Source organism: Vanessa tameamea, chromosome 17 (genome assembly GCF_037043105.1).
Source record: "Vanessa tameamea isolate UH-Manoa-2023 chromosome 17, ilVanTame1 primary haplotype, whole genome shotgun sequence".
In the NCBI taxonomy this organism is placed as follows: domain Eukaryota; kingdom Metazoa; phylum Arthropoda; class Insecta; order Lepidoptera; family Nymphalidae; genus Vanessa; species Vanessa tameamea.
In genome coordinates this window covers 6669585-6695347 of record NC_087325.1, presented here as the reverse complement: position 1 = coordinate 6695347, position 25763 = coordinate 6669585, and the positions used below count along the sequence as shown (strand labels likewise).

The 25763-nt window shown below is 30.7% G+C and overlaps 1 protein-coding gene and 1 long non-coding RNA gene across 3 annotated transcripts in view; one reads left to right on the top strand and one right to left on the bottom strand.

Annotated features, from left to right (window-relative positions):
• The window catches only part of Rapgap1 (Rap GTPase activating protein 1), a 269144-nt gene that overhangs the window by 73006 nt on the left and 170375 nt on the right, over positions 1–25763 (top strand). The window contains exon 2 of the mRNA XM_064217421.1: positions 7850–8025. Coding sequence (XP_064073491.1) covers positions 7952–8025 — 74 coding nt within the window. The 5' untranslated portion in view covers positions 7850–7951. The remainder of the gene's footprint in view (positions 1–7849; positions 8026–25763) is intronic.
• Positions 1660–3436, bottom strand: LOC135193764 (uncharacterized). Of its 2 annotated transcripts, none has more exons than XR_010309413.1 (3): positions 3195–3436; positions 3002–3112; positions 1660–1958 (listed from the first exon to the last, which is right to left on the bottom strand). It is a non-coding gene; the product is annotated as an uncharacterized LOC135193764 (long non-coding RNA). The 2 variants fall into 2 exon arrangements; XR_010309414.1 differs by having other exon boundaries at positions 3276–3436.

Here is a 25763-nt window from a genome sequence, read left to right as displayed (position 1 = left end):
AAGAAAAAAAATTATAGTATAATTTCAGTATTTAATATTGATTACTTTTGTATTGGAGAAGTTAAAATAAAAGAAAAAATCGTGTGAACCCGGGATGCCCGACAGAAGTGATAACTTAAACTAATCTAAGTTGAACGTGCGTAATAGAAAGGGAAGCCAGACAGACTGGCGCCGCAACGCGTTACGTAACGGAGCGGTGTAACCCTCCCATAGTAAGTTATCACTTCAAAAATAACGAAAAAAACAAATACCGATTCGATACACAAAATAAACGATCCGCTTAAATATTGCATGGAATTATTTTATATACATATTTACGACGATACGATTTACGATATAAATACTAAAATCGTTTCATAAACTATTACTAGAATATTTTGACAAATAATTATCAAAAAGAATATAAGATAAAATGCTAGATAATTTTTTACTAACATACTAACATTTGATTTTGTATTGGAGCTAATGATGTCATAAGCTACAAACTATTGTTACTTTACGATGCAACGATAAGCCGTGAAGTAGGGTGCGTTAGAAAAAAATAACTCAATGCCCGTAGCGTACCCGAAAAATAGACAAATAGACGCAGGTAAAATTTCTAAATCGCACTGACGAAATTTTTCAAAATTCTAATATATATACAAAATAAATAGCCATAATATAGGGCGTCCGTTTCTTCGCGTTAACCAGTTTAACGGAACTGGCGAAATTCCGTCTTATAGTATGGTAATAGGGTTCATTATCCTGTGTCCTTGACCTCCCAGTGCACCTACCTCTATAGATGACGTTCGACACTTTGGCACTGAGTGCATGTCAGAAGTCTCAACACCAACGATGAAGAACATTTTGACGACCTTTTAATATTGGATATGGTAAATAAATGATTACCGAAACTTTAAATCTTGATTGTGAATATACTCGCTATTTTAATAAGCATTGAATGAATATTATTGTTTTCTATTGAAATAATTATTTAAAACTTTATATTTTTAAGGTTCAAAACATGCAAAATAATGTTTCTTAAATTTTCAATATTGATCGTTCGAATTTCGAGTACTGGGCGAACACTAGTAGTCGAATTCTATAAAAGATTAGGAAAATAATTAATTCATAACTAAGTTGGAACAGCGAATTAAACTCGTATGTAACTGTATAGCTATGCACAAGCACTATACAATTATTTACAATGATCTATTTTGAAACAGTATTGTAATCGATGTCTATTAATATTTAAAGCTTACTAATAAGCTGTACGGGCTACCAATAATCTGGGAAATTAAAAAATCTGCGTGACCAACTTTAATTATCACAATACCTGTAATAGAATCTTCTTGGTGGGGCTTCAGGCTATTGCACTCACTCATCATATGTTCTACCGCCAACCAGAAATCCCTAGTATTGCTGTGTTCCAGTTAGAAGGCTTAGTTAGCCAGTGTAACTACAGGCACAAGGGACATAACATAGTTCCCAAGGTTAGTATTGGCATCTTAAGGAATCGTTAATATTTCTTACGCGCCAGTATCTCTAGATAGGACTATTTAACATTACGAGTAGGTGCCTTGTTTACCCGTCCGCGCCTATTTAAAGTTTAAAGTTAGTACCAGTTAATACCCAATTTATAAGACTAAGTATTGTAAGATTGTGATCTGATGTACATTAATTTTCACTTTATTAAAGGAATATAATTTATTTCAATAAGAAAGTATATAAAATAGCACAATTTGTATACAATGTAATGCAATTCCCTGAATGTGGTTCCAAATAACATTAACTAAACCAAAATACACATTTCCCTTTGAAGAGCTTTTCGAGCGTAATTTTACAAGATATAATTCTGTATGAAGGTTCCACAGGTATGAGTTCTTCTAAAAATAATCGTAACGGAAACATCCCTTCTGTTTTAAACTGTAATATTTCTTCTTAGTTTTGCTTAACTGCCATTTGCCTTCCTTGTTTATCTGAAATGATAATGAGATTGGATTAAATAATAAGAAAAACGTCTCGGATAATTTGTCTAATTTAATTACCATTGAGTTCTTATATCATTTCGAATATTTATAATAATATAATAGGCTAAATGTTATGTCTAATATTATTTACGAGTTGATGTTTGATCTCTTCCAAAGAGGGGCACGCCGACTATATTAATATACTGAGTGCCTACTCCAAAGAATATCGAAGGGGCTAAAATTTGAATATCAAAAGTCAAATATTAATATTTCACTCATTTAGGATAATGTAAAAAAATTAAAGCATAAATAAATCATTAAAAAAGAAAAACATAAAAATTATGCTTTGTATTGTAGACCAAATGAATTTAGAGCCCATTGGTTGTAAAGTGGTGAATTTTATCTGAAGATCGTGAGATCAAACCAGGCCGACCCATTTTTTTCATGGTCTTTATTTATATTTAAATTCATCTCGGTCTTGGTGGTGACAGAAAAGTTCGTTAGGAAACCTTCGTGTGGTTTTTTCATATCTGATAAGCGGTCAAGTGGTGGTGTATGCATGTCTAATAACACGTCTATTTACAGACTTGCGATATATTTTTGGATTACATGTGAATATTTTATGGCTCTATGGAAAATATATTATACCATGTACATTCCATCAATAGAAATTATTAAATAACTTATTTCGGTACTTAATTAACTACTGAGTTTCTTGCCGGTAACTTGAATAAAGAATATTTTGATTTGGAATCATTCAGATGCTTATAATATTCTTCAACAATAAAAAAACAGTATTCGAGTGAATTTCGTACCATAATCTTAAAATAGATGAACTTTTATCCCATTTAAAATAGAACTCTTTAAAATATTATCCCTGATTCTACAAAGGCTTGAGAAGAAGGATTTAAGGCTTATACCACCACGCTTGACGCTGCTCCATGGTTAAGTTTAAGGTAATTTGTGTCAGAATTTTATCAGAGATATATTGTTTCTCTTGACAACAAATAAGAATTTAAAGTAAAAATCAATGAGAACCCGACGGTGCTTACCTGGACTTGAACTTGCTATCTAAGCGTAATAAAGTGTTTTGTGCATATATATTTATGTACATAGTCAATGCACAGCCAACTACAGGCTCTTATGTGTTTCGTCCCTTGTGGCTGTAACACAATTACAAAGGTCAGTCACCTTTCAAACTGAATAACAAATTAATACTTGTATTCATATTTGGCGATAGAATACCTGATGATTAGTTCTCTATTTACACTATCGTCCAGTGAATCAAACAACAATTATTTCTTGTGAAGTAAATATTGTCGTTACCTTAACATAAAGCGATGTCAATTAAAACAAATAAAAAAATATTTCTACTTACTATTAACTTCTTCCTTGCTATACTAATATAATTTGAATTGTTAAATCGAAATATAAGTTCACTGACAAAATAAACTAAAAATATTATACGTAAAAAACATGTCATGACGTATAAGTTATGACACGTCTTGATACATAAACATTTCGACTATCGTTCGATACGTACCGTTAATATTTTTTGTTATGAATATACCCTCAAACAAACTTACTTTATTTTAATTTTTTTAATCATAATTTTATTTGTATTCAGTATATTATAAAATAATAGATATTAATATTATAAAATATTCTATTAATTAAAACATAAAAAAAAATATTTGTACAGTGTTGATTTATATGTATATTTTAAAAAAATCCTACATCGCGCTATTAATGTTTTGTCATTTGTTTCATATTATAATAGTACGTTTCTAACTATAAGTGGGTGTCCAGCTCTCCTCGGTAAGACGTAAATGCGTCTTGAGATGAAATTGTTAATGACTTTAGACCAAAACCATGAAAAAAAGTTTGAAATTAGTACATGTGAGCTGCAAAGGCAGATTTAAAGGGGGCTCAGGGAGAGGTTAGCGCCGAACTGTCTCCCTTGTCCCTGTGGTCGGAGTTCAGTTTACTGTTCTCACCTCCACCGCAGGAGAGCGATATTGACACTTATTTTTTTCAATTAATTAAAACTATTTACTTAGTTTTTTCATAATTTCCAAGAATATATTGAATTTTCTTTTTAAATCTTATAACGACGAAATTAAGGAACAAATTAAAACTATCTCTTTCGGGTACTAAATTTCTATTTACAAAATGTACGTGTTCGGCAAAAAAGAAAAACGTTTGTAGGATGGACGGGCAAACAGTCCACGTTATGATAAGTTGTCACCACCGCCCATAGGCATTAGCTCAGCTTTTGCTCATCGCCAATGCGTTACCAACCTTGGGGGCCAAGATGTTATGTAATCAATCCGGTACACATTGTTGGCGGCAAAACATGAGTGGGTTGAACCATCCAGTAGGGCTTGCTCGAAGCCTTAACACCAAGTAAAAAAGCACCGTGCATAGATGGACTTGCCTATATTTATATATAAAAAGTAATAAGATAATTTATGAAGATGTCAGTCGAAATGATTGAAAGCAAATCTATTGTTTAGTTAAAACAATTTTTATTGTTATTTAATTTGTCAATTGTAAAAGAGGGTTCATTACATTTATTTTATTTATAAATTTTTTCGTCTTTAATATACAATTTTTCTTTTTTCTTTATTTATTATTCAAAAATATTTCTAAACATCTATTAAGATATAAACACCAACCAAAAGAGTAACTGATAAAGCACCTAATGTAAGCATTTAAATAAAGAAATACAGTCCTGATATCAAGCTTCGGCACAACTATTGCACATCAAAAACTTTAGTCATATCAAAACGTATACTCAAGGGACGAATTATACAAGAAATTGTGTTCCGAAATTTCGTTTATATAATGGATTTCCATTATATAACAACCTGTAACGTCCCACCGTAAAGGCTTTCTGAGAATAAGGTTTGGATATCATGCCACCCGTTTCTTCAATACTGGTTGGTGATAGATTTTATTCCTGCAATAGATTCAATGTAAACACAAATTAAGCATACGAAATATCAGTTGTAATTAAATTGAAGCCGCAATTTTCGGTTAATATTCGTGGTATAACCTCTGGGCTGCCCGATACGCCATCTGTTATAATATTACGAATATTGCACACGTGTTTATTCTAAGTTACATTGATATTTATCTCGCGTGTTTTTTGATCTTTCTTCAAACGAATTGTTATAAACTGTATTTATTTTCTATACTATTGTATGAAACAGACTATCTACATTCTCACGTTATCGCTTAGGTAAATTATAACATTGATAAAATTTCCTTTTTTTTCTCTCATCATTAACTGGGGTTATAGGTGATGATATTTAAGTGTTGTATTGGTGTATTGCGCGTGTAAAGATTTCACATTCCGTGGTTCTTAGTTCAAAACCGCGCCGGGCTAATATATTTTTTTATTTTTTGTTGTTCAACCTCCTCCCAGTAGCAGCCCCGAGTTAGGAAGTAAGAAGCGTTTTTGTTAAACCTCGATTTAGGACCCTCATGAATTGGTGTTGATCATATTCCGGTTGTGGCGGATTGTACCATCAGAGATGAGATTTCAAATAGTGAGTACATCTATTCTGTATCAAGACACACATTGGTAGACTATAATATAAGTCCTACGAAGTTAATATCATTAAGAATGGCGGCTGTGACCAAAACGGTTGAGGAGGCACTTAGACTTTCTTAAAAAAAAGTTGCTTATAGTTCCAACCCAGGACCTCGAGTTGTACATACATCCTTATATCCACTAGAGCAACAAGACAATAGAAAAATAACTACAGTACCTAATACAGTGTATATACGAAACACATATGATTATATACACATCATTAATATTACTTAGCATTACATTTTGGATGTATACGAACGCAGGAAAATATACATTAATTACCTACACAAAAGGGACCACGATACGAGAACACCGTTGTAATATTTATGAAAAGGAAAAATAATATTATAACATACGTTTATCAATTTCGCTTTCTTGTATATCATGTGTTATATGTTTTACGTTTTATATTGAATCCATACATTTTGTTCATTATATAATATTATTGGTTTTATAATATAATACCACGTCTTGCTTTGCAATAATTTTATCTTAAATCAGTATTCATTATAATAATTGTAGAAAATGAAGTAACTTTAGTTAGATTTGTTTATGTTAAAGCATTATACAATTATCTCTTTTATGCCAATAATAATGAGCCACGATGAATATGGGATATACCTAACGATGATATAACGGGCGGAAGGCTGTTGGTTGTAATCCCTGCAAGCGCCATTAAGTTTATGTTCCGAAGTGTTTATAATTTATATGATCATAACGTTTATTACGCTTAAGTTCGGGAAACCTTCATTCGTCTGAAGGAAATCTGACGTAAGTTAAACAGCATAGTGGAATGCATTCCAAATTTAAAACACGAAAAATGACATTTACCCAGCAGAACGAATTTTTCATTCATAGACCAACTTTAATCACAGAAGTAAAGTGAAGCAAAGAAAGTGTAACCCGAAATATATTTTAAACAGTCGTTTCAATGATCGAGTGCACTTAAAAACTATCAAAAATCATATACTTTCTGATCGCCCACTAAAAAGTCGCCGATTTGTCTTGACCCTGTTGTCCTTCCCCTAATCAAGCGTAATTTTTCCTGTCCATATTACAAAAAGGAGTCAAAACTTCTACGGCAGTGGTTTTGGGTGCTACGCACCAAACTTTCCTCATCAAACAGCGCTGTGCCCTCTGATGCTAGATCCATACTATTAAGTACTTCACGCCAAACCAATGATTAGTGCCTATTATGATCGCACTCCCCGCGTAGAAACGGACTCCTACGCATAATGGATCAAAAATGTAATATATACTAAGCGCATTTGAAAACTTCAATACTGCGTTTTAGAAAGCATAGAGAAAAAATAGACAAATATTATATTGTTAAGACGTCATCAAGGGTCCATAACAGGTAGTTGGGCAGTTGCAACAAAGAATTCAAATAACAATGACAGTAACTACGGAAAGCGCAACGGATCGTCAGATCCGTCCGATATTTAAAGTCTCGTTGAAATAAAAAATAAAAACTACAAAATCGTAATAATGTTATAAGAAAAAATAATCTTAAAATTACAAACAGTTTATGACATATCAAAGTAAAATGAAAGCTAAATAAACATTCCATCGACCTAAAGTCATTAAGGACTCCAGAATTTATTGCGTCTGTAAAACGATATTGTGGTAAAGTGGAAACAGCAAAATATTCCAATTAATTATAGTGATCGAGGGAATTCAAGTGAATTTATTATGCTCAAGTGAACCAATTCAAAATACCTAATGATAGGGCTGGAATTATATTACATTGTGCTTGAAATAAAGGCAGCTATTTAACAGCTAACGCGTCAAAACTAAGCGTATGAAGGATTAGGCCTCAGCACATAACGACTTCGGAGAGTCGTCCCTAATCCCTAATTTAAATTTAAATTCAAAACTGTAATAGCAATAGAGTACCTTTCTACACAGACTATATATCTAAATTTAAATTAGATCGATTAAATAAAACTTTGTTTAGTTAGCTGTTAGATCCTAAATTATATGTGTTCTTTTTTCGAATCGATTATTTAAATTTAGAACTTATAAGAAAATGTTTGACAACACTATAAATATAATTAAGTCGCCTCGAAAAATTCAACTGAGTATAATGTATAAAAATACTAACTATGAGGTATTTATTTTATCAATAAAAACAAAGCCCATTTAAGAAACTACCACTATTCCTATTTTTTTCCGCAATAAAGATTAAAGCATGTTCTAGAAGTGGGGAAAACAAAAGCACATAGACTTAGAATCGAACATGCAACCTATACTGTATTGATATTTCTGTTTATCCTTTAATATATTTTCTTTATTACAGATCATCTCCTACACATCAAGAATGCATCAAGATTAGAAGTTTAAATGAAGTGTAGTGTCAAGTGCACGGTTGAATTTAATCATTGTCATGTGACCATCTAAAATGTTAAAGATACAAATGTTAGAATCAATCGTCAGTAATGAGGCTGATGAAAACCAGGAGCCGCAACAAAATGGGTAAGAAAATGTGATTATATTTAAACATATATCTATATTTAAAAAGCTGAACAAATCGAATACATTTATGTGAAATCTTTCTTTGTTGATATATTGCATCACATAGAGGTGTATTGCGACTTTTTACTGTTTATATGATTTAAGTGTCTTTTTGATTTGGTAGCATTAATAATTTATTGCCAAATTGATGTTCTTTCAAGAAATTAATCGGTATTAATTTAAGATCGAGGCATAATTTAGATCTTAAAATGGTGATAACGTACGATTTTATACACACGAAGGACTGAAAATAGATTTTGGAAATATTATGGAGTAGTTCATGGAGCAATATTGGAAATATTATTGAAATGTATAAGATTTGAATATCATTTACCAGATCTATCAATAAGTGCGTCCCCAAATATGGTGCGTTTCCAATGAAAAAAGTTGAAATTAATTTATGTGTGTATATATAAGAGCCGAGATGGCCGAGTGGTTTGAACGCGTGCATCTTAACCGATGATTTCGGGTTCAAACCCAGGTAGGCACCACTGAATTTTCATGTGCTTAATTTGTGTTTATAATTCATCTGGTGCTCGGCGGTGAAGGAAAACATCGTGATGAAACCTGTATGTGTCTAATTCCAACGAAATCTGCCAAATGTGTATTCCACCAACCCGCATTGGAGCAGCGTGGTGGAATATGCTCCAAACATTCTTCTCAAAGGGAGAGGAGGCCTTAGCTCAGCAGTGGGAAATTTACAGGCTGCTAATGTAATAAAAAAAATGTATGTATATATATATAAGTTCGTTTGTTACAAAAGTTTCTAACTAAAATTTGACATCAAGATTCAAAAAATTAAAAGTGTAAAAAAGGGTGATATTTACGGTAAGATGACGAAAGCTAAGATGAATATTTATATAGAATATATAAATAATATATGTAGGTATATCGGAACTTTAAATATTGTTTGTAAAGGTTTCTTTAGCATGGTCTATGAAATAGGTGCCGCGGGAGTTGGCGATTAAACCATATACATACATGTTATATATGTAGTGTGTAGGAACTAAAATGTACTTTCTTGAAATTTAAATTCACCTTGTATTCATGTTGTATTTATATTGGTTAAATAAATTGTTTTATCAAAACTCGTCGCAATTAAATAACCAATATAGAATGCTTTTAAGTATATATTACTTATGTATGATATACTAAATGTTACATAAATAAAATTGTCTAGTAATTTAATAATAATATGAAAATTTTAAAAAATTAGAATAGATAGACCTATTAAAGCCCTTGAAGCGCGTCAGTTTATCTGCTTTAAAGGTAAGTTATATATCGGGGCATGGAATACAAATGGCAGCACTGATATTTTAAGCAACCAATCACAGCGCTTAACATTTATATTTATAACCCGCCCCGCTTTCATTTTAATTTGTAATTTGTTTTATGAAAGTTATGAAACAAATCAAACATATATTCTGAATTTAAATTGTTGTTCGGACTGGCGGTGAATTTGTTTTTCAGGCTAAAAATATGACTTTGACAAAAGAGCTGGCTGCTTTTATTAACTAAGCTAAACAGGCCACTAATAATAATGTACTTATTCTAGCGGCAAGATACGATGGCCGTTTTGACACATTAAAAAAGTGATGTGAAATGTAAATTTATTATCGATATAATATATTCAAATCTTTGTTTTTTTGCAAGTAATTTAATTCAAGTTTTTGTTGCAAGTAGTATCTGATTAAAAAGGTTTAATAAAAAAAATATAAAATAAGTTTAAGTAATATATTCGAACGAAATCAATTTAAATCAAAAATTGGAATTAGAATGAATAACTTTATAAACACATTACATACAAGAAATAAATTGATACAAAAAAAGAAACCAAAAACACTAGTGGCTATATTTAATCGGAGTCGTCCATACTGCTGCTTTCACTCTCACTGCTATCGTCACTCACATTAATTATAAGTTCATTTTCTAAAATATTATCTATTTTCACATTTTTTTCATAATCGTCCTTTATTAATTTAATAGTTCTATTTACAACCTTTTCCAATCACATTCGGTAAATTTTATGACTAACTACACGTCACTATTGACAATAAAGAACAACAATTTGCTCCTTTGATGTAATTATTTATTAAATACGAAACTTCATGAGCGGGCAAACGTCAAAACGGCCATCATAGCGTGCCGCTACTATAGTCGGGGTATTGATTACAAAAAGAGCTATTGCACAAAAACTTCCGTTCGTCATTGACTCTTAACAAAAAACGTAAGTGTTCGGGTTCATAATTGATGTGTTTCCATATACTCAGGGTGTTTTACACCTCTTAACTATAAAAGCCTGTAAATGTCCTCCTGTAGGGCTGATTAGAAGGCCTTCTCTCCTTTTGGGGAGAAAGCTTGGAGCTAATTCCAACACGCTGTTACAAAGAGGGTTGTTGATTAAACATGTAGCAGAATTTTATTGAAATTAATCACATGCAGGTTTCCTCGCTATGTTTTCCATCACCACTGAGCCCGAGATTTTGATAATATTAACATATTTTTTTAGTCTTATGGCATTTTTTAAAAGTTGCCTGGTCTTATCCTTGACTTTTTTTACAAAACAATTTGATATTGGCTAATATACAATAAAAAAATTGATTAATGAGAATTAAAATGATTAATAGTATTTGAGTCATAGTAAATATTAAAAAAAAAATGTTTTTATTTTAATTTTGAAAATGATTATTTTCTTAACTTAAACTATTACTGTATTAACATTGTTGCTACACGCGATTACATAAGTGCTAGATAAATTTAATAGAAATAAATAATTTTTATATGAAGATTCTAATAAAGTAATATAACTATATTGCAAAACTTGCATAAGTATCTATAGCTATTAAAAGCATCCATTTCGAGAAGGATATCAAAAGCAAAATTAGGTAACTAAAGCAAAGGAAAATGAAGTAGGACATTAATCACGTAAGTAAATCCTGATTCGGTTACCTACGTTCTATTTCTTCTAACGCAATTTTGTATTGATCTCGGAGACGACGGACTCACCGGCGCCACTAAGATTACTTACATATATAAGGAACTTAGTCTTAATATTGGACATTTCTATACGTGTAGGAATAGTATATTATAAAACTGACGTTACTAGTCGGGCTGCTACGACGCCGGTCGATAATAGGGGTCGCCTAAATGTGGATGTTGTACAGGTGTATCAAATATATTATATTTGATTTTCTACTGCTAATATAACATTTTATAAATGACTAGCTTTCGTCCGTGACTCTGCCGTGTGTGTGCGATTATTCGAACATCCAAATTTTCAAAATTTATAATATTCTTAGGACATACTCGCAATCCTACAAAGTATTAACTGATTTTATTGAAGCAACTTATGACTTAAATAGATTTATTTATAGTGTAATACCGTTTCTTACACTGTTACTATATTTTTAAGAAGAATCCAATTTGTTTAGTCAACATTGTTGTTTACATTGAATTCAACTGCAACAAATATTGTTAGAACAGCGGTCATAGCCCTTTAAAAAATATGAATCAGGGCTAAGTCATTTTTATTTTAAAGAAGAAATATAAGAGTCACCTTTGCTATTGACAATGTATATATATTAGGTACATACTAAAATAATTATTTCTTAAGTACCATGTCACACTAAAACAGGTGTTGTTAATTCCAATGTAAAATAAATAACAAATAATCACAAAAGTGTTATCTACAAATTTTACAACTAAGTAAATTTTAAACTAACAAACAAAGTAAAAATTTGTTTAAATTATATTATATGCTTGTAACGTTCGACTTTTACATTTCCGAGGTACAACCATTCATAATATCTTTTAATTTTTGTACTTCTTGGTAGTTAATATTCAACATGAAATTAAAATTAAAAGCAAAAGCGAAAAGTAAGTTGTTTTTGCGGCGTTACGCTCAGACATTACATATAAGTTAAGAATCAGCCTATAGCTCCCACTGCTGAAAGGGACTTGGTGAGAAGTAAGGCCTTCTCTCCTTGTGAAAATGTCTTATTCGACCACGCTGCTATAATGCGACTTCATGGTATGCGATAAACTTGTGGCATTTTCTCCAACGTTCATTTCCTGGTGTTTTTTTCCGTCATTGTCTAGAATGAGAATTATGAACGCTTACAAATTGATATTTTATTGTTTGATCGTGCCCAAAATATTTTCAATTAAGACCTTATATTATAGACTGACATTATTATTCTATAAACTAAACTTTTTACAAGGGATGTCTCGAACTATTACTAGTATGTTATAATGAGTTTATATTGAAATTTGCAAAGTCCATTACTGACCCAGTATGCTAGCGGCATCGCTTGTATTAGCTGAGCACACAATTTATAACCCGTATTAACCATAGGAATATTGTCCATTAAATCTTGTTTGGTAAATTTTTAACCAATAAATAAGGGTAAATTACTAGAAAAAGAACGATTTTATTACTTTATACTAAAAAAAAGGATTTAAGCTAATTCAGTTACTACAACCAAGTCTTCTCTCTAAGAAGAGGGCGTCTTTTGCTCAGCAGTAGATTGCAGCGGCACTACAGCGGTTGCTGTAATTATTGCGTTCCACGAAGAGGATGAATAAAACCTAGTAATTAAATATATAATTTGTGACTCGCTACGTCCTCGTACGTAGTATTTTTATTTAATATGTGTTCTTTTATCTACATTAATATTCAACACAATCAAAGCAAACATTGCATTCAAAATTACTCTAAAAGGTTCTATATTTTACCGTAATTTATATATTTTTTCTAAGTTTTTTTTTTAATAATAAGATAGGCTTGCGCTACACGTAATAGTGCCTAACGATCAGCTATGATGAGATCTAGATCTTTGGAGCGCTCTTGACCGGAAAATTCCTACACAGTTCTATTAGGAGCCCCAAATTATAACCTATTTAATGTTTTTATGAGAGACAGACAATATAATCTGTCACTTTATAATACATGCAATATATCTGAGTTTCAATTTATTTTATATGTAATATATACATATATCTACTTATGATAAAAAAAGTATGTATAAAAAAATATACAACAACCGAAAAGATTCACTGATAGACGTCTCGTCTGGTTAAGTAAGGGCCATTACTTCTAACATATAGGCCATAAAACTGTCGTAAAGCCAAGATCAAAACAAGAAGATTTTTTTCATCTGCAAGTCACAAATATTTATAAGAATGTGAATCGTAAAAAGTTAATGAAAACCAGAGTTTGTAGTCACGACGTCGCCTTTGGAATTAGCGAATTTAAGATCAAGTGCTTCCTCGTAAATAAGTTACATAATAGCATAAACCCAAATATATAACTTGATATTTTTATTTATTCATATTTAGATAGAAATAAACGTTTTGAGAATATATGAATTATATGCGCTGGTGTTGTTACGAGCATCTATTGGAAACATTTACTTGGGCTGATATGCATTATACGTAATATAGAAGATATAAAGAGAACAACAAACCCCAATGACTGCCAACTGTGCAGTAAATATTACCGTATACAGATGTTTGCGTTAGTTAATGTTATAATAGACATTCTATCAGGTTATATGAAATGGACTGGAATTTCGACAAAATCGGGAATAGATAAGGCGCTGAGCAAAGTTTTACACGTTTTTGGATCACGGCCACTCCGAAAATCCTAACTCCAGGCCGTTGCCTCAGCGCCTGACCTCGCTGCGTTTCTGCTGGATTTCTGTTCCATTGGTCAGTGACAAAAAAAGATCATTTGTAGTTACGAAGAAAAAAATAAAAGATTTAAAATGCAAAATTTAAAGTCATATTGTATACTTCAGTAGTGATGCTTGCAACTGCTGGGTTAATGGGACAAGACAAATTTGACCACATCAGGTAACTCACGAGCCAAAGGCGAATATAAATATGTATTCGCTTTCGGTGATATCACATTAACTGATAATGGTCGGTTACACAGATACAAATAGCAGAACCAAGTCACCTTCGCAACAGCAGTCACTTGCCATGCATCTGTTATGATACAGTATCTTCACAGTTACATAACAAGTGGGTAATATTACCTTATACCCATTGGCTCACTGAGTATACACGGACTTCGATACATAACAAATTAAACGATAGCTTTATATCATAGTATAGTAAAAACTTTAATAGCGCGATTTAGAAAATACACATTAAAAATATATAAGCGGACAATTTAAAAAACTCAATTTAATATTACTGCTCAAAATTTAATTTAATTGAGTTCTTTATATAAAAAAAAACAATAGTCACTTAATTTAATTTACATAATTCATACCGTGTAAAGGGCGATGTTTCCTATTTAAAACAATTATCGCATTATTAAATACAGACACGATTTGGTAATTTGTCATATCATCACTCATTGGCCATACAAATATAGTTCATTTGAATAAATTGGTAGCTTTTATACTGTAAATATAAGAGTATTCGAAAAATCTTCAAAGGACAATGATTCATATTAACAAAGGTTAAAGACACTATTCGTTTGCATATAAAACATATAAAATCCAATTTACCTACTATACCTATGTACATACGTATACGATTGCAATATTACGACGGTTACTCCACGGTGTATGGCGATTCCGTTTAACTAAACGGACCGTGAAACTAGGTGCCTGGAAAAAAATACTTTCGTTCATAATTTTAATACGTGATTATTATAATATGTCTTAGCGATTTTAACGCTACTAGATTGTACTGGACATAATCGTTTTAATATATTTCTGTCAAAATCCATGACGTCATTCTTCTAATATCAATGTAGATTTTTTTTTTTTTTAAGATTTGTAGCACTCACCCGTTGTAAGGAATTACTAATATTCCTATGCAGGTACTACTCGTTAGTTAGGAGTAGGGACGGCAATAGCCCAAGGGGTCAGGGTCGATCCTTCGAATTTTTCTTTGCACTATTGACGCTCGAAACTGGGTGTATATGTCAGATTTCTTGATACACATAATTTTTTTTTATTTTGTTTATTTTATTCGCATTATATTTTTTGGAACAAAGTTCTTCAGTTCGCTCAATGTTTCGCGGCTTACAGTAGAGTGAACTTACATAAATCTCTAGTCGACTTACCTAGAGATCCCCTCTCTTTCTCTTTATTTCTGCCTCTTTCTATTATATACTGTTAATATAACATTTCTTAAACTTATTTTTTGTTATAGTGCGGTAATTTTTAAAAACAATTTCATTTCTTGTTATTCAATTAATCTGTAACGTTGCTAATTGATTTCATTGTATGTGTTATTTAAAACATAATGATATCAATCCATAATATAAATAATAATTGGACAACATCACATACATTACTCTGATCCCAATTTAAGTAGCTAATGCACTCGTGTTATGGAAATCAGAAGTAACGACGGTACCACAAACACTCACACCCAAGACAATATAACCTTTTCTACATCGACTCGGCCGGGAATCGAACCCGGGACCTCGGAGTGGCGTACCCATGAAAACCGGTATTCAGTCTACTCGACCACGGAGGTCGTAATGTAAAGCGAAATCATATTCGTTCCAACGGGGTATCCCTAGATATGTACATGGCATGTTTACATTTAGGCTTTGTCAGTGTCTTAGCTGTATACTTTGGGTAATTTTGAATCCATCGTGCTCTTGTATAGGGTGCACATTCATTTCGAAGTTAATATATTATTTCTGATGCTATTAAACACAATATAAACGAATATTGTATGGCTTCTCAGTTTTCTTTTGTCTGATATGTGCACCTTAATTTCAGAAAAACCATTTGTCCGATTTAATGAAAATGAAATATACATAATCGTTTTGAAAATTATTTATTTTCTTCTCATGTTAAAATAATAACCTAACAATAAACAAAAAAATATTGCCACTTGTATTCACCAAACCGTATTAGAGCAGCGTGGTGGAGTAAGCTCCAAACCTCCTCTTCTCCTTAAAATGGATAACCTTTGACCATTAGTGGGACGTTAACAGACTCTCTATAACTTTCACTTAAATAATAAACTGTTTATTCATTTTTGTTTATCATCAATATATGAAATATTCGTTAAGTATAGTCGACCAAACTTATCGCCTTCAATAATTTTCGCTTATAACCTTTGACAAAGGTATAACCTGTCAAAGTCAAAGCAATGTCACTTTATCCGAGATCACAGCAAAGTATCGCTTTCAAGAAAATCTTATATTTCCAGTCTATTTGGACCCGTGGTTACGTATATAATACTAGGAAACTAAAACAAGCTAAAGACGTTCAGGGTTCAGGCGATTCTGGTGCAATTAGAACAATGTTATTTTCACTTGTAAAACAGATATCTTAGTGAAAGCCGAAAGGTTAAAAATTTTTGTTTTAATCTTTATTGTAATATTGATTTTATTTTATACATATTTTGGTTGACTATTTGAAATTTTTAAACGAATAAGGTTTTATAACAAATTATAATCGAAAAAATAACAACCGTCCCTACGATTAAAAAAAAATCAATTCACATAAATGTTTCGTACATAAATGTATATGAAAATTGTTGTATCTACCTACTTAGCATTATTAGTAACTACTGATATTTTACCCTCCAGTTAAGCGTAAAGCATACGAGTATATTGAAGGAATCATAGTTCAAAATCAAAACATCGACTTTCCTTTCATTGAATAATGTGGACATGAAGTGAGATTGCTAAAAGTTTGAATTTCTACAAATTAACTACTTACTACTACTAGGCTTTAGTATAGTACTATTTTACATAAAAATATCTGTAATGTCATGTATACCGTTTTGATAAAAATCAGGCAACAAGAAGTAAGTATTTCTTTTATTAAAACATGTACCTACTTAGTTACAATATATAAAACTGTTAATATATTTTTTTGTACCTAATATAAACGGATTTGGATAGTACCTATGTGCTTTTATTTATATCGTAATTTGCATTTAAATAATTCTTTTCATATCTTATCTCTGACGAACAGACTAAGAAAAAAGTTTCCTCTGTGTAAAAGCCTAAGTCATCCTTTCAATATAAAATAGACTTTGAAAAGGTTTTCCTTGCAAAAGAATATATTATCTAATCTACTATAATTGAATTCCGAGCCTTAACTTCTATTAGCTTTGCCACTGTGATATTCTAGTCATGAGTAAAGTTTCGAAAATAACTCAGCAATTTATTAAAAGTATTACCGAAGTTAGGAATTTTTTAACTAATTTTGGTAGTATTTGTTTTCCAGTAATACGAGCTAAGATACCAAAGTTCAGTCATGTTTTAACTGTAAAGTCTTCAGGGAGATTTGAAAATTAATGACACTCCCGTTTCCGACTTCTCACTTTGCCACCTTTGCGGCTCGCAGATATTAGAAATTGGCGCCCAAAAATAACTGTTTTGAAAATAACTCCTTTCCGACTCATTTTTCAATTTTTTTATCAATCTTTTATTAGTATTAGACCAAGTTTTAGCATAGGAAAGTCGTTAAACACGATACATTTCACCGCCATCTAGTCTCTACATACCATAACACTATCGATTTTATCAACCAACTAAGTAGTTCTTTGAATACCTAATAGATGGCGCTATGTGTCTTCTATAAAGGTAAAAGAAAAATGTTAAAACAGTATAACTGATTGTACGAAGTGTAATATTTATTATTTAACGTGACTAAAGAAAAGTAGATTTATTTACCGGTTTAATCAATGTTTTCACCAAAAGGTAGTTAGTTTTTTATTAATTATATAACATAACACACTAAACTACAATATACTCAAACACTTATACCTACCTACTTTATATTTATACGGGAGCCTCGTTTTATAATGTAGACGCATTATAAAAGGAATTTGCGAAATTTTTATTGTAGGGGAAGAAGAATCCAGTTGACCCGTATAAGGTTTCATTCTTTTTAGCATACCAAGACAAATGAATATGTTTATATTCTTTTTTGGATTGCATACTTTATAATGTTTTATATGATTTCCGCGACATCATCACGAAAATCGAATAAAACGTTTGTGCAATAAATCACTATGGAGTATTGTATTAGAACTTAGTATTTTATAAAAGCGTAAAAAGATTTTTTTTTTCTGACAAAAAATTTATGCTGACTGATATTCATTGTTTAACGTCTTTAAGCAATATTAATTTCTGTTAGAACAATCAATTTTCATTGTGAAAATAATGTTTTTCGTAATTACTTACAATATATATATTTTTTTTTAAATTTTTACCTATAAAATAAAGTAAGTCATTCATAACTTTATGTGCCGGTTCAACGATTAATTATTTAATATCCTTCATTGTAATAAATTGAACATCTGCTTAAGAAATTGAAGACTAACGATTATTCACGCTTGATAAGAAATAAGGAAAATAAAAAAGAACAGGAATCATTTCTTATAAACTCTTTCATGTATTCAACAAATCTAGGAAGTCAATAAAACTCAATATAAAATGTTAACGTTATTTTAATATTAAATTATATGTTAGAAGCGACAAAATAATAAATAATAGAAAAAAATACAGGTAAAACCTGATTACCAACCAGTAAACCGACTTTAAGACCCGATTTCTTTGCATTGCTAGGATACCGCCGTTTCCTCTTCAAATGACCAGTGATTGCTTTGATAAAAGCACGCAGAACAATATGTTCTTTATTGAGAGTGAATAGGCGTTATTATTAGATATCATGCTTTGTAGTTAGAACATTATGTGGTTCAAATTAAAAAAATCACTCCCACCTGAGAGCGCGTGACATTCCAGTCCCTTTCCTGTTCAAGCCCCTCATAATAAGGTGTTAGAGGAAAGAAATATGTCATATCTACATCCGAATTTTAAAACAACTCTTTTAAGCATATAGTACATTCCATAGAATATAAAGTCGTAAAAGAGGCTTAAGCATAAATTGAATTGAAAGAACAACTTTGTTGTTTCAAATAACAAGGGATTCTCCAAAGATTTAGCATCACTTGGATCCAGATTGAACCAGATTAAACTGGGTAAATTTTATTTTATTAGCTTTACAACCGGGTGACAAAATTTTAGTAGTTTATATGTACTACTAAAATTTTGTAAATTAATGTTATATTACTAGGAAGTTATCACAAGCGTGTTCTATTCTGTAAGAACTACAAACTTATTCGTATATCATTCGTGTAATGTAGAAAAACGACTTAAGTTGAGGCGACAAACTATTTTGGAGTTTGTTTAAAGTTCGGAATTGTAACTCTACCACACATAGCAGGAAACTCGTAGTTCTTCTTCATCGTCACGACATCATCACGTTATATCTATAAGATGCACTAATATAATCGGTAAGTTATCTTCGTGATGATCCTATATTATGAGTCTTGTATATATTTACCTATTTATATAACACGTATTACAACACTTTAACATGATGATTCAAAAGTGCTCTTTATGAGCCTAATTGAATAAAGAGTATTTTGATACTAATTAAAAAAAAAACATTAGCTAGCTTATATAAGTATATTAAATCAGACAAATAAAAGATAGAAATAAAAATTTAAAATTGGAATTCATATCGCACTAGTTCCAGTTATGGAAGCATTTGATGCCATTTCTGATATGGTCTATGTTGGAAACTCAATAAAAACTTTTTAACGAGTTTGTTTCCTTATAATTTAATAAGACGCGTGCCGGACACGAGCAATTGTCAATGCCCAAGAACTGTGACGCGTTAAATCAACTTTTTGCTGTAAGGAAAATAGTAGGGGGCGCTATTGACTGTGACTTATAAAAAATATATTTCGGAAGTGTTTATAAAATATGTTTTATGTGCCGGTAATGTGGACATAATACTTTACAAATCTAATTAAGAATGAAGTAGTAAATTAACTGACTTTAATTATTATTTATTTGATTAAAGTACAACAAAATTTGCTAATAATTTTGTTTGACTGTGATACTGTTATTTATTTATTATGCAATCTATGCGATCAGGGGTTCTGCATAAATTTAAGATATTAAAATTCCTATAATATAGAATTATAATTATATAATTAATAATTATTATTTCTGGTTTTTTATTAAGTACCTATATACTATGTTATGAATACCTATTAGAAGACAAAAGCATTTGTTATTGATATGAAATATATATTATACAATTGTAATAAAATAAAATACATATGTAATCGTACACTTAAAAGTTTTGTACGAATAAAATAAAGAGGTACGAGAAAGTTTTAAATAATGTAACATTTTCAACGTACGTAAAACAGCTTATTCGAGCGTTTATAGAGTTACAGTTACAAACGAAGCGTACAGAGTGTCAGTTTTTTATAGTACGAGACTCCCTTTGTTAAAATCGTATTTATGATAACGTGCCATTTTTAAGGGCCATTTATTATTCTGTTTAGGATTTACTACACGTTTAAATATCTCTTGTTATTACGATTACAGCTTTGACTAGATGTTGCTGTATTTTGTTTCTGAAATATAATAATATTAATATTCCTTGCTTTTATTTCTCATATAGTTTCAGCCTTACTAGTGTAGAATTCATATTCTTTGGTAAGTAAATATTTTTTATAGATTTATTTAATTATATATATGTTTGTAGGTACTCAATCCTGCTCAGTAAGCCAGATAGATTTCAATTAAATTTCAAATGAGAATTTAGGATGGAATACATTATTATTTATTTTTTATTGTACAATAGTATACAAAATAAATAGTCACACGAAGGTAAAAAATAATTCTGAAGTAATTATTTTCAAATATTTAGAATATTGCAATACCTAAACATTTTCCTCGTAATATGAATTTCATTTTCAACGGCATCGGCGCCTACACGCCAACAATAGCAATTTATTCTGATTGCCTTAATTTATTCATTCGTTTTGCGGCTGTGACTAAACAAGTAACGTAAATAAACCAACAATATGTTGAAACGAAAAATATTGAACAACCTAAACCAAACGGCAAGAGGCAAACAAACGCAAAGATAAGTAAATAAACTTTTTTGTCCTTCCAGCTTATGAAAGCAGAGTTAAAATTATGAGTACTGCTTACCTTGGGGTGAAGATGGGCTCTCATTCAAGACCTTTACATAGAGATTATAACATGTCGGTTGATAAATTTATCAATCATGTCGCTTATAAATGACGTCACATTGAACATTTTAATAGTTACTATTTTAATAAATTTATCAATCATATTGTTTATATGCGACATTACATCGAAATTTTTAATACATTTTTTATTAAGCGTTTTAAGAAAACTGTTGTGTGTGTGGTTTTTTTTTTAAATATCAAAAGTGGACCATAACGATTGAATAGTGTAGAGCACCTCTGTTGCAACTATAGATAATAAATTAATTTAACTATTATTATTAGTCGAACTAAACAAAACGCGCAATCGAATTAAAAAAAACTTGTAGGTTAGTATCTGGATAAGTGTAAAGAACCCAGTTACAGGTAAAAGAGAAAACATCTTAAACCTTAAATACTAATTATGGCATTATATTGATCATATAATATCAATGCTTCTTATGGCGCTAATCTATATTCGCAGCGGAAGTTCTATCTCGATGCAAATTTGAGAGAGTAACATTGTTTAATTTACGATCCAATTTTTGTTTAAATATTACTAATTATAATTAGCAAAACAAATTATATTTAGTACCACTGACATCTGTGGTTATTATTTAAGTAAAAAACTTAGACAAAAAAGTTAACAATATATTTGCGAACACCCCTTGTTTATTTAAAGGGGGAGTACAGTTTCACTATCAAAAAAAATATTTGCACTATTTTTGCAAACATCAATATATTCAACAACGAAATTGAAGACCCATTGTTGTCTATTGAATTTCGTATTGTTAATTGGAATATGAAATGTGTATTGGAGTAACCGGAGGCTATTTGACCCGGTACGTATTAAGTGGAATCACAATTATATAGAACATGTTTATTCTGTAACAACGAATATGTTATTCCTGTAATGGGTTTGTTTTTGATTTCATAGAATGCATTTTATAATTAATTCTCATATTTGGATTGATGGTTAAAATAAATATATTTATTTTTTATGATATAGTAGTTACTATAAAACATGAAATATTGAAGATTAAAATTACACCTTAAAATAATTATATCTGTCTGTCTGTTGCTCTTTCACGGCCAAACCACTGAACTGAATTGGAGTAAATTTGTTATGAAGGAGGTTGAGCTCCAAGAAAGGACATAGGCTATTTTCTTAAGCCTAGCACCTAACGACCAACCCCTAACACGCGAACATAGCCGCAAGCGGAAACTAGTATTGTATATAAATACAATCAATTTCTTTTAGTCATTACCCATTCAAAACAATTATAGATTGCGTTATAAAACAGTACAAAGCTGCTAAGTTAAAAATGTCTTCAATTATGTTAATTGTAGTAATTATTAATAAAACAAGTAACATTTTACAATATCATATTATAGGAATTAAATGATTTTAAACAATATAAATAATTTAGGGTTATTTTTTTCTCACAATCAAAACAAAGGTTACGTTTGTTACCTACATCCTTTTTAGCACTTTGAAAGGTTCTTGAATGTTAATGCTTCGTTTAATTAATTTTTTGTTTATAGAATCACTTGCGCTAAGAAATAATGGAATCCTATATGTAATAACTTCTTCTATTGTTAAAGTTAAAATCTGTTTGCACTTTTTTCAATATTGTAACAATTCCATCATTTTAAATAAATTTTAATTAACAAACATAATCTCTCACCTTAAAAGTATAATAAAACATACAAACATTTTTATTAAAAACAACAATAAAAAAATAATGTATCGCGTCTATTCTTGTCAACGATGTTCTGAAGTACACGTCATGTAAAAGCGTTCATACAAAGTCACTGTCACGGGCAATATAAAGTCTTACATATCACAGACCACAGAAGGTGCTTACAAGATGCGCTGACAGTCTCTTGAGGTTGCGCAGTGTTCAGGAAGTGAGATTTAATATTCAAAGCTTGTATATATATCCAAGAAATTATGCTTTAATTTATTACTTTGGTGAAAAATCATGCAGATCATTGCTTTTATTAGACCAATAATTAGAAATAAATTTTATGTTCTAATAATTCAAGTGAAATTTTCAGACATTATTATATAACAGCAAAATAAATGTACATAGGTCGCAGTTAACTATGAGTTGCCAAGAAAATATCAAGACAAGCCATAATCGTTTTATTTAACATTATTCTATATTTGAAATAAATTAATTTTTCAATCTCGATTTATTAATATGTTAAAACATGGAAAATAGCAAATTTAAATACACGATAGGAAATAATAAACGTAAACTGTTTTAGTTTATACTTTTTTCAACGAGCGGACAGCAACAAATGTCATAATGCAAATCAGATTTCACACAAAAGAGGCGCCGGCGCATTGTCATGCGAAATGAATTTTTGTACGTTCTTACAATAATAAACATGCTCCCTTCATTTTGTTTGTATGTAAAGTTAGCGTCAATTTGGTATCGAGTCGTTTTTTAGAAGTTTAAACATCGATTCTAAAGAGTTGAAATTATGATAGTTTAATACGAATTTTTATGAGTTAGTTTCAACTATGAATAGTGAAAATAATACGTATTATTTAATAGTAATAATATTTTTTATTATTTTTATAACATCAATAGGTATATCTGTTATCTCAACTTTGAGATACAATTTATTTTAAACAAGTTTTCGCGCACGTAGGTACTATTGTTGTCTTGGTTTTAGTTTATAAAAAAGTAGCCTATATCCCTCCTCGGGGTTCAAGCTTGCTTCATACTCATCAAATTCAGTCCAGTGGTTTAGCCGTGAAAGCGTAACAGGCGTACAAACAGACAGAGTTACTTTGGATTTTTCATTTTATAAAATAAATTGAGATAAAATCAACAAGAATTCTGAACGCACAAACAAAGACATGACAAAAAGTCAATGAATTTACAATTATTATGAGCTAGTCTACGGCCGCGGATTTACCTGCCTATGATTAGGATTGGATGTTAATTGTGTCTGTAAATACTTCAAAATGATCGGCTTATTCGTTGAGACGTTAAAGCGTAAGAAACAAACAACCGTCAGCCTGTTACCTTTTTACGACTAAGCCGCAGAACCTATTTCAATAAAATTTGGCTAGACGATTGCTTTAATTCTGGGTAAGTAGGTAGTATTATAAACCCCTACGAGGGTTAAATATAAAGTAGCAATAAAACCGCATAAGAACTTGCGAGTAAAAATGGAAATACATTATACCTACAGAATTTTGTTCAGACAATTTTTTTTATACGTGTACAGGAAGGTAAGAGAAATAGCTGTTGATAGATTCGGTTAGATTTCCTAGTTTATTTACTATTTATCTAGATTCACGTTGCTATTTCAGACTCAGCGTTTTTTATCTGATGGCGGACTAGTTTCATAATTAATTTGATAATTAACTATTAAGGAAGCTGCCATCCTGAGATATACTGGCGGCATTTCTCTATTAAATCTTAGATTGAATTAGATATATTATTTCCGTTTTAGTAACGAACTTCCTATTCAATTTATTTTATTATTTGCTATGTTTTTGAATGTTATTCACATGGAATTAGTTGCATCTGAACAATTTTGCTAACGGCGGCCTTACAGAAAGAAGAATCATTGGCATTCGGCTACTGCACAATATACAAATGTCTCAAAACATAAGTGCATAATGATTAATCCGATACGAATCAAAATAATTTAAGCACAGCAACAACTTAATGTGTTCTCTCAGTTAAGGGAATAAAAACAATGTCAACTGAAGAATGAATTACTTGAATTTTATTAAATCGAGGTGGTACTTAAGCTCTGGGCTTACCTCGGAATCCTTATAAGTTAACCACTAAACCAAAGAAGCGGTCATTGCCTTTTTCTTTCTAATATCTAAGGATTATTACAGTACCATTTTTCCTTGAAATAATTCTAACAATTTGAATATCAAACATTATTGTTTTTCTTTTTTAGAGATTATTACTAAAAAATATGAGAAGCAATGTAGTACTGTAAGGATTTGTCAGATGAATTGGCAACATTGTATGAAGACCTTAATATATTTTTTATTATTTTTTTCTTTTTTTTTTTATATTTACAAATATAATAACATTAACAACTTTACACAAAATCGCCAAACTGCTGAACAGTTTGTTGGCGAAAGAGGCGCTCTTACTTAACGTCATACATACATACATTTTTTTATATATATAATATGACCTTTATCCTTCTGCCAAACCACAATATAACGGTGGTCTACCGTATGGCGTCCAGCCATCTTACCCTATTCCCAGATGTGGTTTCTATAAACACAACGTTTATATATATCTCCGATTTGTCAATTTTAAATACAGGCACAAATGTTAATTTCATAAAACTATCATAGGTATTTTAAATTCCATATTAAGTAATAAACTAATAATAATAATGTTCATGTTAATTTTACTACCATAGAACTGATGTTTAAACGCACGCATTTTAAACTCGAGCCCTAATCTTCTGGTACTATTTAAAAAAACTACCTAATGTTTCCAAATGGGCGAAGCAGAAATTTTTAACGCGACTGAAACCAAGCAGAGCGGAGGGGATTTTTAAAAAATAAATTAGGTAACAGGCAACTGTCCAAAAATTCTCGATGAAGCTTAAAATAGCTCATTTCCAACATAGCCAGACGTCTCCACCAGTATCCGTCAAAACAGAATCAA